Source organism: Erigeron canadensis, chromosome 3, assembly GCF_010389155.1.
Source record: "Erigeron canadensis isolate Cc75 chromosome 3, C_canadensis_v1, whole genome shotgun sequence".
In the NCBI taxonomy this organism is placed as follows: domain Eukaryota; kingdom Viridiplantae; phylum Streptophyta; class Magnoliopsida; order Asterales; family Asteraceae; genus Erigeron; species Erigeron canadensis.
In genome coordinates, this window is record NC_057763.1 from 25,388,884 (window position 1) to 25,403,560 (window position 14,677).

A 14,677-nucleotide genomic window follows, 5' to 3' on the forward strand; every position below is an offset into this window, starting at 1 on the left:
AGTAAAGCTTTAGCTTCTAATATGCATTAAATACTGCCATTACTCCAAGAAAGTAAAGAGTGTTTAAAGCTTTATCCTCCATCTCGTGCCCCTATCTACAAGTTGGACTATAGGAACGGGAAAAATCACTATAGCCCTCCTTAACTTGCCTCAAAGTTTGACAATGGCAAGCAAATAGTTTTTTCTTGGAGAACGTCATGTTAGTTGGTTAGTGACTTGAACCCTAACAGTAGCATCTAAGCGGACAATATGCTAGAAATTGGAACCCAAAGGCACCCATGGAGACCAAGGGTACGATAACACGGTCCGTGTGCGTCTAAAGAGGTAAATACTCAAAACCATAGGGAATTGAGATTATATCTCAGGTCTCCAAGTCGACATCCCCTCCCCCAGAACCCCCAAAGAAAGGCTCGGGTGGCCACTTGATCTAAGACCAAGTGGTTAACTAACACACAAGTATGCAATGCTATATTCATTTAATTTGCTCTTTCACGAATCTCTTATTATAGGTGTCGTCTGTCGGGATTATAGACACTTGCATAACCTTTCATGTCAGTTAGAATCAAGAATTCTTGCCGTTCTTTAAAAAAAATATAAAAAAAATCAAGAATTCTTATAATGCATAGGTGTGTCTGATATAAACAATGTTTTGTTGTATTGAAGAAAGACTTTTAGGCCGGTGCTTATACGCCCCACCCTCCGTCTTTGAGGTCCAAGACACTAGACACCATTGGCAGTAGGGTCTTCAAGGGTGCGTCTAGTTTGAGCTTCTCCAAGAATAAGTTGGAAGACACATGACGTGGGATCGAAGGAAACAATTTTAAAAAGGAAATTGAAGATCCTTTTATTGATTAAAAATAATAATAAATTAATTGATTATGTATAAAAGTTCTAAGAAACTTTTCTTATAGGGAGTAAGAGTCTTGAGTGAAGTCCTAGTGACAAGACGCTCAAGCAAGAAGTTCCAAGAAGTTTATAAGCAACAACCTATCAACCAAAGGTTGGACGATTCAATCAGAAAAAGAAATTATTTTTGTAGTTTTATCTAGTGAAGGGATTAAGTGAGAACCAACATATATGGTGAGAACCATTGAAAAATCATCTCTAAGGTCTTTACCCTTAGAATTAAGGGCTACGCCTGTACCGTAACAAACTAACAACCGTCACCATCTCTTGGATCGCCATCTATCAAATCCATATTATTCTTATATGCGTCCGGTGACAATCCCTTTAGAACGGATGAGGGCAATACCCGTACCATATTCATATGGCTTCTTAACACGTAACTCATATGATTTTTTTTACCAAAAAAATGTGTTTTTTTTTTTTTTTTTGAATGGGTTTTTGTTAAAATAAAATAAAAAAAAATAAAAAACGACAAAAAAAAGGAAAACTAGTGGTTCTCACGGTTCTCTCCATATTTGTAGTTCTCACGTTTACCCTACCCTTATCTTCCATATGTAACTATGTAAAGGTCTAGAACCTGGTTTATAGAAAAGGATCAAATACAACATGATCATATTCATACACGTTGGTCCATAGAACAAATAAGTGACCAACCCCATAACTGAACTTGATTACAAGATTGCATTGTAGTTGAAAGTTGTAACCATAAAAAAGCAAACATTTATAATATGGTAAATATCATAACAATAAAGAAATAAAATGGCATATACGATTTCTGTCAACAAACATTTAGTGAAGCAAAATTCCATGTGCAATATTTGCAGCTTTGATAACACTAAGCTACCATGAAGCGAAATGCAAATTAGCATTATGCAAAACCATTAAACGTTTTATGGTATCGATTTGACAAGTACTTCAACAGGTGCAGATTAAACTAAAACTTATTCCTTGTGAGGGTTGACATCAAGGAACTTGGCATATCGTTCTGTCTTTGCACCAGATTTATGATCATAGTACTCAACTAATCCAGCCCCCGCTAATGCAGCCAGTGTTAGAGCCTGCGCATGCAACCTGTATCACCACATGCAACTAGAAGTTAGACAAATGTTGAGCTGAAACATAAACCATATATGGTATCATCACAGATTCCAACCAGCCAGGGTTGAAGACGGTATTTTAAACACAGTTTATAACAAATTACACACCAGAGTGAGGGTGGCAAAAGGCTGAGTCGGATAAAGGCGTAAAAGGATCTAAACAAATACATTTGCATGGTTCAATATGACTGGGGTTGGGTATGCTGACTTAGAATATTTACTGTTAATTCTCTAAAATTCTGATAAAATATAAACATAAATGTGCCGAATACGATTACAAACACGATGTTATTGCAATTACATTAAATACGATTACAGACACTACATTATTGCAACAAGTGCATACAAATATTTAGGATACATGGATTGAAAGTACACTTTGAGCAAATTCAGCCTGTTTGACCTATTTGGTCCGTTCCCTTCTCAATTAAATTTTAGAAGTGACCCATATCCATATCCTACATCAACCCATCCATAAGAATATGGGGCTACAACATTGCCACCCCTAACAGATGCATACTCAGTGTGTTTGATGCATATCGATAAGATGGTACACTAGAGTTACAGCTAAAGCATGTCCACAAAAAGATCTACTAGTTATATTATTCGAAATGTGGTTTTGTAGCAACAAGTTTCAATGCTAGCATTTAGCAAGTCCCATAGTGCCATACTTTAGGGTTGTTTGGTTCAACAGCATTAGTATCCTAAAATCCCCCTACTTCCAAGGTTCCGAATATAACATACCCATTCATTTTTTTTCTTTATTCATTTAATCATAAATGCAATAATAGTTCCATTAAACCTGGTGGTTGTAGACTTAAGACTCGACATTAAAAGATATGAAACTCATGCCGCAACCTCTGAGCCATCAATTTTGAAGGATAATACATGAGAAGATCCTGATTCACAAAGCTCAAAGGATCTACCATCTCATTAAGCAAGGCTGTAAGTTATAAAGTAGCTACCAATTTAATTGGCATAATATAAAACTATCATCATTAACAGTTGTCTTTCATAGACCTGCAGGACCAGATGAAAACCCTGATACCAGATGTAGTCTTACACTTCTACGTTCTCCATATTTTGAGACGGTAAAGCTTTGTGTATCAGCCAGGTGTTGCCCACTTTTAATTTCTAATGATTTTTGTAGCAATAAGTTAATACAATGGAAATCTCAAAAATCCTTTGTGTTATAGATACATCAATCAATTCATATGTTGTACTAAGATAGGGTGTATGAATTCATTTAATAGAGAGGGAGGCAAGCCAGCTAATCATTGGCACTTATCGGCAGAGCAAGTCATGATGTCAGAACATGCAAATTAAGTCACAGTAAAAGGCGCAGAATGCAACCGCTATTAAATAAGCACCATGCTTATTAAGTATGCTTCATCATGAAGGAGAAAAAGTCAAACATGACGCTAAATAAATAGACGAATATAAAAAAGGTAACAAATTCCACACTTATGTTTTCGGAAAACTTTAGGAAAAGAAAGACAAATATGTTTTCCAAGGTTAACCGTTTCTCATCTATAGTTGATTTAATCATATAAACAGGAAAGAGCCTTCTGTTCCTTCACATTTTGTAAATTCTTACATCTCTCAGTATTTTTTACCAATCACATGCTTATGCTTCTAAATAACGGAAGTTACTATTTGACTCTCCATGAAGATCTCTGCTCTGGGAGAGGCATTAAAGAGATCATGATGGAAACAGATAGCTTCTTAGCATGGGAAGAAAAGAGTCAGAGACGCAGACCACATCACTATACTGATAAACTAAATCTGAATAAACAATTTAAGAGCATTATAAAGAGATTATGCCCGAATTTTAAGCCATTTGACTCATTTCCGTCTTAGCTAACTGTTCAGATTTTTAATCCATTTGAGATAGAACATAATCAATATCAGCACATCGATAATTTGGTTTTAAAAAGCGCTAAGCGCGCAAAAGCGATAAGGTCCATTTCTGAAGCGGAAAAGCGGCGAGATTTTCGTACGCGAAGTGCACACTTTTATAAAAATATTATAAATTATACATATAGTATTTATAACACATAAATAATACTAAAACACCATTATATATATATATATATATATAATACCATCAATGCCATTATATATATATCAAAAACTCTTTTATGTAGCAAAGGCACCTTTAAGTAGCAAAACAGCCTAGCAGCTAGAAACTAAAAATCACAGAAGATAGCCAGATAGGTATTCAAAAGTAGGTTGCTTAAAGGTTCTAAGGTTCTAAGGTTAAACTAAGAGCCCTAATCACTTTTATCTTCACTTTTTACAGCAGCAAGGAGATGAATAAAGAGATAACTGTTGTACGGTACCTTCAATTAGGTTAAAAACCCCCAATAGGTTCTCCGACCTTATCTTTCCCGACCTTATTTTCCCCACCTTTATCAATGCCGCCCTAATCTTTTAGAGTAGTAGACCTAATTAATTACTAAATGGACCTAACTTCTGGGCCTATTTCACACTCCATATTCACTAAAGCCTTATATACAAAGATCAGAACGCTTATTTACAAAAATCCTACGCTTTTTAGCGCCTAGCGCTTATTGAAAAATCGCTAAAAATCGCAAAAATTGCACGCTTTATGTACACCCTACGCTTAATGTACAATAAAGCGTTTAAGCTAGCACTCAGGAACGCTTAATGCTTAATCGCGCTTAAGCGCGATTTTTAAAACCAAGATCAATAAGTAAACGGGTGAAAATTTTCACCTCGATCTTATAAATTTCTGGGATCACTGATATTGCTCTTAATATGAATTATGTAATCCTCGATCTTATTTTTTGTTGTTTAATTGCGGCAACTCAGACAATCACACTGGGACTCGGTCTTGGTCCATCATTGAATATCATTAACACGGTTACGGGAGAGGGGTGTTGTATGTAAGTGTTTTAGTTATTAAAGCTCACATTGATATTTCAAATAACATTCATTTATTTCGAAAATTTTACAAGTTGTATACAGAATTAGTTATAAAAGATTCCATTCCACGTAAGCGCGCACACACACACACACACACACATACACACATATCTATTCTGTATCTATACTACATTATAAAGCATTTGTTTCCTCCATTTTTTCAACTAAGTAGTTGATAACACCAAAATGTCCCTCCCTTCAATTCACTATAATAATCATTTCCACTTGAAATACCTATAATGAAATTGATTTACAACACTTAACTCCTAAAATAACTACACTAGCCTTTTTACACCCATGACCTATAATATTCGCCGCTGCCACCACCACCAACACTCGCCGCCTCCGCATCAGGCGGGTACTCTTCTAGTATATATAAACACAAACCATTTCCGTATGATGTGTCTAGCCATCAACATTGAGCTAAAAAAACCCTAAAAGATAATGCTTGGAGCTTGGACTCTGTTCCACGAGGTATTAGAGGTTGTTTCGTTTACAGATATGAGAATGAAGGGATCACTTTAATTCCCATAGCTTATTTCTAGTCACATCTAAAACTCATACCCATAGCTTATTCCTACTTCTATAACCAAACACCCCCTTATGGGTTTACTTCATAGTATTTGCATTCCATTTCATACATTAAAAATAATAGTATATACATAATATGACAAAACAAAAGATAAATCACACAATTAACAGAATCATATAAAAAACCATAATTAATTTGAAGATAATAATAATTAAAAAATAAAAATGGGAATAGGTACCTAGCGTGAATAATCCTGACGCTGGTTTTCATTCCAGGCTGAGACCAATTATATGCAATTGATCCAGCAAGACCACTTAACCATAAACATCCTATATTATATTTATAAAAGAAACCTCATTAAATCATCAATATCAATATATATAATTATAAACTAAAAAACAGAAAATGAAATTATACCAACGGAGCGAAGCTTATGTTCAACAATCCAATCTCTAGCTTCATCAATTTTTGATTTCGTACTTTTATTCGAATCGCCCATCTTTTTTATTTCTCTTTTGTATTTTATTACTCCGTATTATACTATTATTTATTTATTTGTTGAAATGAATCAGTTTGGCGGTGGGAGAGAAGTATTTGGTTTTGGGTCTTTGTTTGGCAACTCACATGGGATGGGTGTCGATTCTTTTTTTACTTATAATTTTATATTATATTGTTTGATTTTTTTTGTTATTGTATTCCTTCCGTCCGAGGTAGTAGTATTCAATTTGAATATGAACAAGTTTTTTTTTTTTTTCATTTTTAATTATTTTTTTAGGTGTTTTAGGTCGGGATAAACGAAAAATATATATAAAAATATATATAAGATAAAGAAGAAGAAAAGGTTACGCGTGAAATATTAAAACGAATGTAAGTTTAAGGGTAACAAAAAATTTAGAGAAAATGTTGTCGAAATTGAAATTACATAGATTTCAGTGAAAAATAATTATAATGTTAAACTGTAAATGAAAAATAGAGGCTAGGAGATAAAATGAAAAACTACTTTTTAAAAAAAATAAAATAAAATGAAAAACTACAAAAGTTGAAGACTAAAGTGAAAAAGTGAGGAGTCTTTATTATTTTTTAAGAAACAACATTATGTGGCATGTTTAAATTTTTTTTTAAAAAATTTTATTTTATATATGATGTCATATTTAATATTAAATATTTTTAAAGATAAATTGTTCATTAAATACTTATTTTAAATTTCTATTTTTATTTAAAAATATTTTTATGTTTTGTTAATGCAATAGGTACTCATATATCTATAATCCCTTATAAAATATATTGGACTCTCTATTTTAGAAATTCAACAATCTATTTAATATCCTCATATTGCCCCTAATTCACACGTTACCTCTAATTCTATATCTCTAAACACAATCAGACAAACACCTTACCAAGATCTAACACACGGTCACTTCTTTCTCTCCTTCCTATTTACACAAACGCATATCGATTCCCCCACTGTTTTATATAATTATCACTGTTTAACCGTCGCAACGCGCGGACACCAACCCTCGTATATATAAATTATGTTAGTCAATTTAATATCTACAAACCAAGTTATAACATATCAATAACAAAAATTACATATATTTTTTTAATAATTTTTTTGCTTTTAAAAGTTTTAATTAAAATACCCGGGTTAAACCTGGGTTTATTAGTTAGTTATTAAAGAAATAAAGAAATGATTATAAATTTTAATACAATATATGAATATTAATTGGGAAGTGATATTCGTACCATAACTTTTGATAAATTTACCACACTATATAACTTTTAAAACACACTGTATAAGCCAGTAATGCATGCTTGTGGTAAAGATATCAATAGTTATGATAGGCAAAACAGTAGGCTATTTTGATTGATATATTATATTATATAGGGCTAAACTGATTAATTGTGGGAGGTTTTGTTATGTTGCATTCTTGAGTTGTTTTAGCAATAGAAAGGGCAAGAAAAGAAAGGAATAACTTACATTTTGCATTCAGTTTTTTTTAGCAAAAGAATATAATAAAAAAGAAAGGGTAATTTAGCAGGCTATTTTTGACAAAACAGTAGGCTATTTTGATTGATATATTATATTATAGAGGGCTAAAGGTGATTAATTATGGAAGGTTTTACTATGTTGTATTCTTGAGTTGTTTTAGTAATAGAAAGGGCAAGAAAAAACTGTTTTGGCAAAAAATGGGCAGAATCCAAAGGAAAACCACCTCACATGTCATATAATTAATCTTTTTTTTTTTATCTCTAAAGCTTATCAAATACTGAACTGGTTAATTAGATTTTAAGACTTTTAATTCTTTCTTTCTTTTTTTTTTCTTTGTCTCAAGAATGCTTTTTAAGTCTATGAGTTTCTTGTCTTTATTCTCCTATCCATTCTTATCTTATCTTTTTCTTTTATTTTAAACTCAAAAAAAGAGTGTTAAAGTTTATCACGAAAACTCTCATGCTTTGTCCGCATTTAAAATAGACAAAAATAAATTAAAAAACCTATAAATTGTGGAGTTAAAATTTGTTTGTGTATGAAATGTTTAAAATATTTATATAAAATTTATATATTTTAGGGTTTTATTATATTCATACATATCTAATATCTAATACTATCTTATAAAGCATTTTGCCATTTTTTTAAAGAAAAAATGATTTGAACTACCCAAAATACCCTAATCCTTATTCGCTAATTTAAACTTCTCTACCTAATATACCTATAATAACCTTGAATCTCAACTACTTATTTTGTTATCTCTCCTCAAATCTCAACAACTCATTTTGTTCTCTCTCTTCAAATCTCAACCACTCATTTTTTTTCTCTCCTCCATAAATCATTTTATTTCTCTAATTCATTGAAAAAATTTGATCTTAAAAACCTTATATCGATAAATTATATGGGTGTTCTTAAAATTTTATGATCTTTCATTAGAGATCTCATTCGATATACTTCCGACGAATTTTTAAATCCGAGGGCGGAGCCCATACGGCTAAAGCATTTGGCTATCACACTTTATGACTTATCACCTCCTATGACCTATCACCCAACCATCTCACCACCGTAACGCGCGAACACTATCTCTCATAATATATATATATATATATATGTTAATATTAAGTTATTCTAGCTACCTACGAAGAGACAAAGATATTATTAAAACAATTCTGTTTGTTTAGTGGTGGTCATTGTGGAAACAAGGGAACCATCTCGTTTGGGGTGGGGGTGGGGGGCTCGGTCTCTATTTGTGAGATCTTTCATTCGATTTTAACGATTTCTTTTTCTTGGATCTCGGAAAATGTCTATTCTTTGGCACTTATGGACTATGAGCCCGTCTTTATTGTTGTAATTGTTATAACTTTCCATCTTCGGTGCCTTAATGAATAAGTTATTTTTATATTAATAAAAGTTTGTGTTCCGAAAAAAGAAAAGAAAAAAATTATTCTATCTAATAAAGAATATTGTGTTAAAAGTTACTAGCATGGTACCCGCGTGTTGCGTCGGGATACCATGGTAAAGGCTTCTCATGCCGTGATTAACAAATAAAAATAAACGTGGACAATCAATTAAACAATAGCATACGATGGATAACGTAAATGCAACAACGGCCAATGTTAATCTAAAGATAGTAGGAATTAAAAAAACATCCAACAAATCTTTGTATATGCAACCTGCAACTTAGATGTAAAATTAAATATGACCGGGGTCAGCCGTTGTTGGTTGCAACGACGTTAGCAGCTGCAGACGGCGAGTTTGGAGCGCGACGCGTTTGGGGCTGTGTATGCGAGCGTTGACGATTTTTTCTTTTGCGCGATGAAAAAGCATTGGTAGATGGACCGATTTTGGCCATTTTAGGGACACAATATAAAGATTGAAAGGTATTCATATGATGATATGAAAAGTTTTGTGTGGAATGAAAAGTATTTATATGCAACTCAAATAAATTATGACATTTTAATTATGTAAATTATTATCAAAGAACTAAAAGGTCAGGTTGGAAACTATTATGCAGTGAATGAAGTTTGAAAAGGTTGGAATTATCATCATCAATCATCAATTAATACGTAGTGATCAGTTATCATCTTAATTTTGGAAACTTATAAGTGATAAGAAATGAAGTAATTGTGGGCGTAATTTTGGAAACTTATAAGCGATAAAAATGAAGTAATTGTGTGCAGGAGACGTTTTTATGCTCGCTAATGATTTTTGGGTGATTTATTAATAGTTTAGGGCATAATAGACATTTCCTCTCCTGTAACTTTCAAGAGAGGCTATATTTTTTAATATATAGTATAGATAAGTTATCTAAGTGTTACAACATATTCTTCCTTAGAAAAACATATACTCCTAAGATCAAGATTCAAACTTGATTTTTTATTTCAATACAAAGGTTTCTCTCAACTCTAATATGTAATTGGTAATGTAAATTGATCTTTACACTTATCGATGGGTATAAACATGTCATTAACAACGACTTTTAAACTGTGCGTACAAACACGTATCATTCATACAAATACTTATCATTCATAAGTGCATATACAATTTGTATTATATAACTGTGATCAAATTAATTGATAAAATTATACATAGTGCTTTAAATGTGATAAGAAAAAAGAGTATAAAAACATATTTCCGTCTATCAAACTTTTTGTGTCATACTTTGGACATGTTTGGCTACAAAATTCACCATCGGTTGATCGGTATATCTATGATGAGCTCTACACACTGAAAGTCTGAAAGTTCAAAAGGTTCAATTGATAATTCAAACTGGAAACTATATCGATAATGTTCCAAAATTAAAAGGGGATTCGAATTCTTAGACAAATGTATGTGCTACATATGCTTTTGCATGTAACATTTTGTTTTAGGATAACATGTTTGCTAATCATCTCTTACGATTTTTCAAAGTAACTAAGCACGTGTCATATATTTAGATGTGCCGACAATAAATGGATATTCATATACCAATCAGAAAGTTGCCTACCCAAGTGATACATCATCGACATCACAAACCACAAAGTTCATTTGGAAGAAAATGATCTTGAAAGTTTAAAGAGTTGAAGATCTTTTGATTTTACCGTATCTCGACGATTGGTTATTGATTGTTTCTCGCTCTGCGGTTTATTCACAAGTTACATAAGTTTGTAAAAAATCCATTGTATGTTAGTTCTTTATTCCCGAATTGTAATTGTTATTATAACTAGTTTTTAAACCCGGCATTGCCCTAAAAAACACATAATGATACGTAAAACTTGCAATGTGTATAAGATCGATAATATACAAAAAGCGTATAATAAAACTAAAAAATTACAACACGGACAAATAGAAAGTGGTTCAAAAGATTATTTAAAAATAATACTACATCTGTGATTACAAAAAACAAAAAAGAAACAAAAAAATCAAAAATCAAACAGACAATCTTATAGGTAGATATGGGCATTAGTCTTGGATGACGTGAACATTGACTGGATATAACAAATATTAGTTTTTTTTTATGTAAAACATTCTTTATGAAAAAGATTACCAATGAATATACTACTAAATGAATAAAAAATCAACGTTAGGTAAAAGCATGACCAAAAAAATAGAGGGGGGGGGGGGTGTTCAAGTATGCACACTTAGATCTAGATAATCAGCGATCTGTTAGTCATGATAATTAAAAACCGAATTTAAAAAAGAAAAAAAATAGGCTGGCAGGCTGCTGCATAGTAAGCAACCTGTTTGTTTATTGTTCATAAGCCCGTCCTTAAATGATTACTGTTCGAAAGTAAGGAACATGAAACTTTCGTGCCGAAAGTTAGAAAAGGAAAAGCATAAAAAAGCAACGAAAAGAAAACTTTCGTGCCAAAAGTAACAAAATTGAAAGTTATGTGGCGAAAACTCAAAGGTATATGATAAAAAGTAAATAAAATTAAACTTTGGCGGCTGAACTTGAAAACTTAAAGCTTTGTGGTAAAAGTTAAAAAGATGAAACTTCGTTAACAAAAGTTAGAAATCCGAAAGTTATGTGGTAAAAAGTAACGAAAACAAAACTTTCGTGCGAAAAGTAAAAACAATTGAAAGTTTTGTGGCGAAAACTCTAAGTTATGTGCAAAAACTAAATAAAATGAAGCTTTCATGACAAAGTTATGTGGTAAAAATTACTGACAAAAGTTAAAAAAAACAAAAGTTATACGGTGAAAAGTGAGATAATGAAACTTTCGTGCTTAAAGTTAGAAAAATAAAAATATAAAAAGTAAATAAAACAAAACTTTCATGCAAAAAGTAAAAGAAACAAAAGTGATGTGGCAAAAAGTAAAAGGCGAAAACGTTAGTAAATTTATGTGAGAAAAAGTAAAAAGAATGAAACTTTCGTGGCAAACGTTAGAAAAATGAAAGTTTAAAAACTAAATAAAACAAAAACTTTTGTGTCAAAAGTTAAAAAACCAAGTTATGTGACAAAAAGTAAAAAGGTTTAAAGTTTCATGGCAGAAATGTGAAACAATCTAAGTCTCCTATAGCTAAGGAAACTTGGATTGTTATATATATAATTATTATTGAGATGTTATATACAGGTATATATATTACTGCTTTCTCATGCTTTTCATGTTATTGTTGGAACCATGTTACATGTGACCGTCACTGCTCGTTTATCATTCGTGATATGATAATTGACGATAACTAAAATCTCTATGTCTAGTAAATATACGATGGGCGAATTTACCTTAAAGACATATTAAAGGGTTTCTCATTTGATGATTGAAACTACGGAGACATATTTTACACTTATTAAACACTAGCGACTAAAGTTGTAAATGATCTCTCTATAAATAGAGAGTCATTTACACATTTCTAGACTAATCTTTCATCTTATGTGTGTGCGCATTTCTCTCCCAAAACTCATGCCCCATTTATATACAATCTTCTCATTTTAGGAACCTGACAATCAATGGCAAACATTCTCGCTCTTACCTGGATTGTCATGTACATATTATTATTATTAGGCCAAAGTACTTCTTTTGTCCATGTGGTTTTTCGAATAAGCACTTTCATCCTCACCATTAACTTTCGGTTAAAATCATCCATGTGGTTTACATTTCGTCCTTGCCGTTATAACTTTTCCGTTTTCCCCTTCCACGTGCCAATCACGTGAGGGCATTTTTGTCTTGCACTTTACACATACAAGTTATAAACCCCCCAAAAAAACAATTCCCATTTTCACCCCATTTGTTTGGTTTCCGCCTTTCAAACCTTTTATTCTTTCCATCTCTCCCATTCAATCCGTTCATAATCATAAATGGATGTTCACTGTGTGGGGGAGGACTTCGATTGTTCGAACATCATGGACACCAAGGAACCTAGGTCGTCGATTTTATTGTTGTTCACGAAGGGTAAGTAATCAAAAACCCTAATTTGTAACTTTTTGATTTTGGTGTTTTCTTGAAAATCCAATCTTTTTGTTAACAGTTAACAAATATTTGTGGCTTTATTGGATGAGTTGATCCACTAATGTATACGAGATCCATGGATATTATACCTGGATTGCTAAGAGCTAAGAACACTATAGAGGCAAATTTAGAGGAAAAAAATGGTCAAGTGATCAGATTAAAGAAGTGTTTGGTTGTTAGCTGGTTAATTTTCATATGTTTTTGGTTGTATAGCTGTTAGTTTGGTTGGTTTTAGCTAGATGGTTTTGATTTTGGTTCACTGTTCTTGTAATCTTACCATGTTGTTTGGAATATAATATTATAGATGAATGAAAATTAAGTGTTTTATGCCTAGTTACAAAGTGCAATACTTAAACCACCTGCAAAAGATGAATGCAATAACCCATTGAAATTGCATACCAAAGTGCAGTCAACAAATTCTGTGCAAGTCACCATCTGGTGTGTATTATTTTTCTTGACTTTTAAATTTATAAGTTATTCAAGTAACTATCTTAAAATACACCACAATAACGAGCAGAGAACCCGGTCAATGCAGTATAGTCTAGTGATAAGCTACAGGATCGTTCGCAGAGACGCGTTGCGTTACCTAATCTAGTAATATGTGTAATTCTAGTTTGTTTTAGGGGTTTGTCACGAACTCCTAATAAACTACTACCTAACAGTAACTACCCGGTATTACCGGCGTAGGCCGTGTCGGAAGACACAACGTAAATCAAACTAGGAAAAGAAAAGCAAATAACAGTAATAAAACTAAAATACTTGTTTGACATGTCCAATCTCATGGTACGACCAAATACTATCCTACTGGTTTGCTAGTCTGTTGGAAACTTCATCACGGCTCAGATTCTCGTTAGATTCACTTTGCCTAATTAATAGTGTTGTCGCTAGACTCACACTACCCTATAAACAAATTCTCGCTAGATTCATTGTTTAAGCATTAATGACCTAATGTTTGTGTTACTAATTCATCTTTTAATTACCCAGCTCTTAAACCATGGCTAGATATAATTCTCTCCGGTGACCACAGTGCTCGTTTCCAAGTCAAAGGATCGCGTCTGACATTGTTAAGCTTCATGTTCAATTCATCCTAATCACTATGGTTCTGGATCCTTGATGACCATTTTGTAATTAAAACCCTAAAGAAAGGCTTCATTTCTATGCTTAAATGAGTTATTATTCTGGAACTATTGGTACTTAATGAATGATGTGATTATGCAGGTTCCCGGAAGATGCGAGAAAGGGTAAATGACATCATGTGACTCAAGAAAGAACCCTATGAAGTTACAAGACATAAGGAAGTGGTTCGGGAGCCAAACGAAGACACAAGTGCAAGACAGCAGCCACCAGCGGCCGCTGGCCACCTAACCAGCGCCGCTGGTACTCACCAGCGTCCGCTCCCCAGCCAACCAGCGCCGCTACTCGTTCACCAGCGGCCGCTCCTCGACCAACCAGCGACGTTAGCCCAAGGAAGCCCAGGACCAGCGCCGCTGGTCAGCCCACCAGCGCCGCTGGTCGGCCCAGATCTGAAACCGACTTTAACACCTATTTAAGTCGAACTAACCCTCAAAACCCTGAGAGAGAGCCGATTCAGCAACCCTAGCCGCCCAGGAATAACCCTAGATTGAAATTGCAGATTCCAAGAAGGTTTTGGAGCATCTAAACACCTTCCGATCTTCACTCTAGGTCTAGATCTTTCATCTTTATTTACTCTTTGTTATTGAACTATGTCTTTTATCTTCTCAGACTTTGTTATTCCTTTAATAATGCTAGGCTAGTA

At 33.1% G+C, this 14,677-nt stretch overlaps 1 protein-coding gene across 1 annotated transcript; it reads right to left on the bottom strand.

The window, feature by feature from the left end:
* Nucleotides 1–1,642: 1,642 nt before the first annotated feature.
* On the bottom strand, nucleotides 1,643–6,140 carry LOC122590552. The gene is made up of 3 exons (XM_043762751.1): nucleotides 5,902–6,140; nucleotides 5,723–5,813; nucleotides 1,643–1,977 (listed from the first exon to the last, which is right to left on the bottom strand). The coding sequence occupies exons 1-3, from the start codon at nucleotides 5,981–5,983 to the stop codon at nucleotides 1,848–1,850; spliced, it is 303 nt and encodes a 100-aa protein (XP_043618686.1). The 5' UTR covers nucleotides 5,984–6,140; the 3' UTR covers nucleotides 1,643–1,847.
* Between the last annotated feature and the right edge of the window lie 8,537 nt (nucleotides 6,141–14,677).

Bases quoted from the DNA above. Each gene is read 5' to 3' on its own strand.
- LOC122590552 (XM_043762751.1), bottom strand. From the start codon at position 5,983: ATGGGCGATTCGAATAAAAGTACGAAATCAAAAATTGATGAAGCTAGA. The intron at 5,814-5,901 runs GTATAATTTCAT...AATATAATATAG, and splicing joins ACATAAGCTTCGCTCCGTTG to GATGTTTATGGTTAAGTGGT. The intron at 1,978-5,722 runs GTACCTATTCCC...GTGGTGATACAG, and splicing joins GTCAGGATTATTCACGCTAG to GTTGCATGCGCAGGCTCTAA.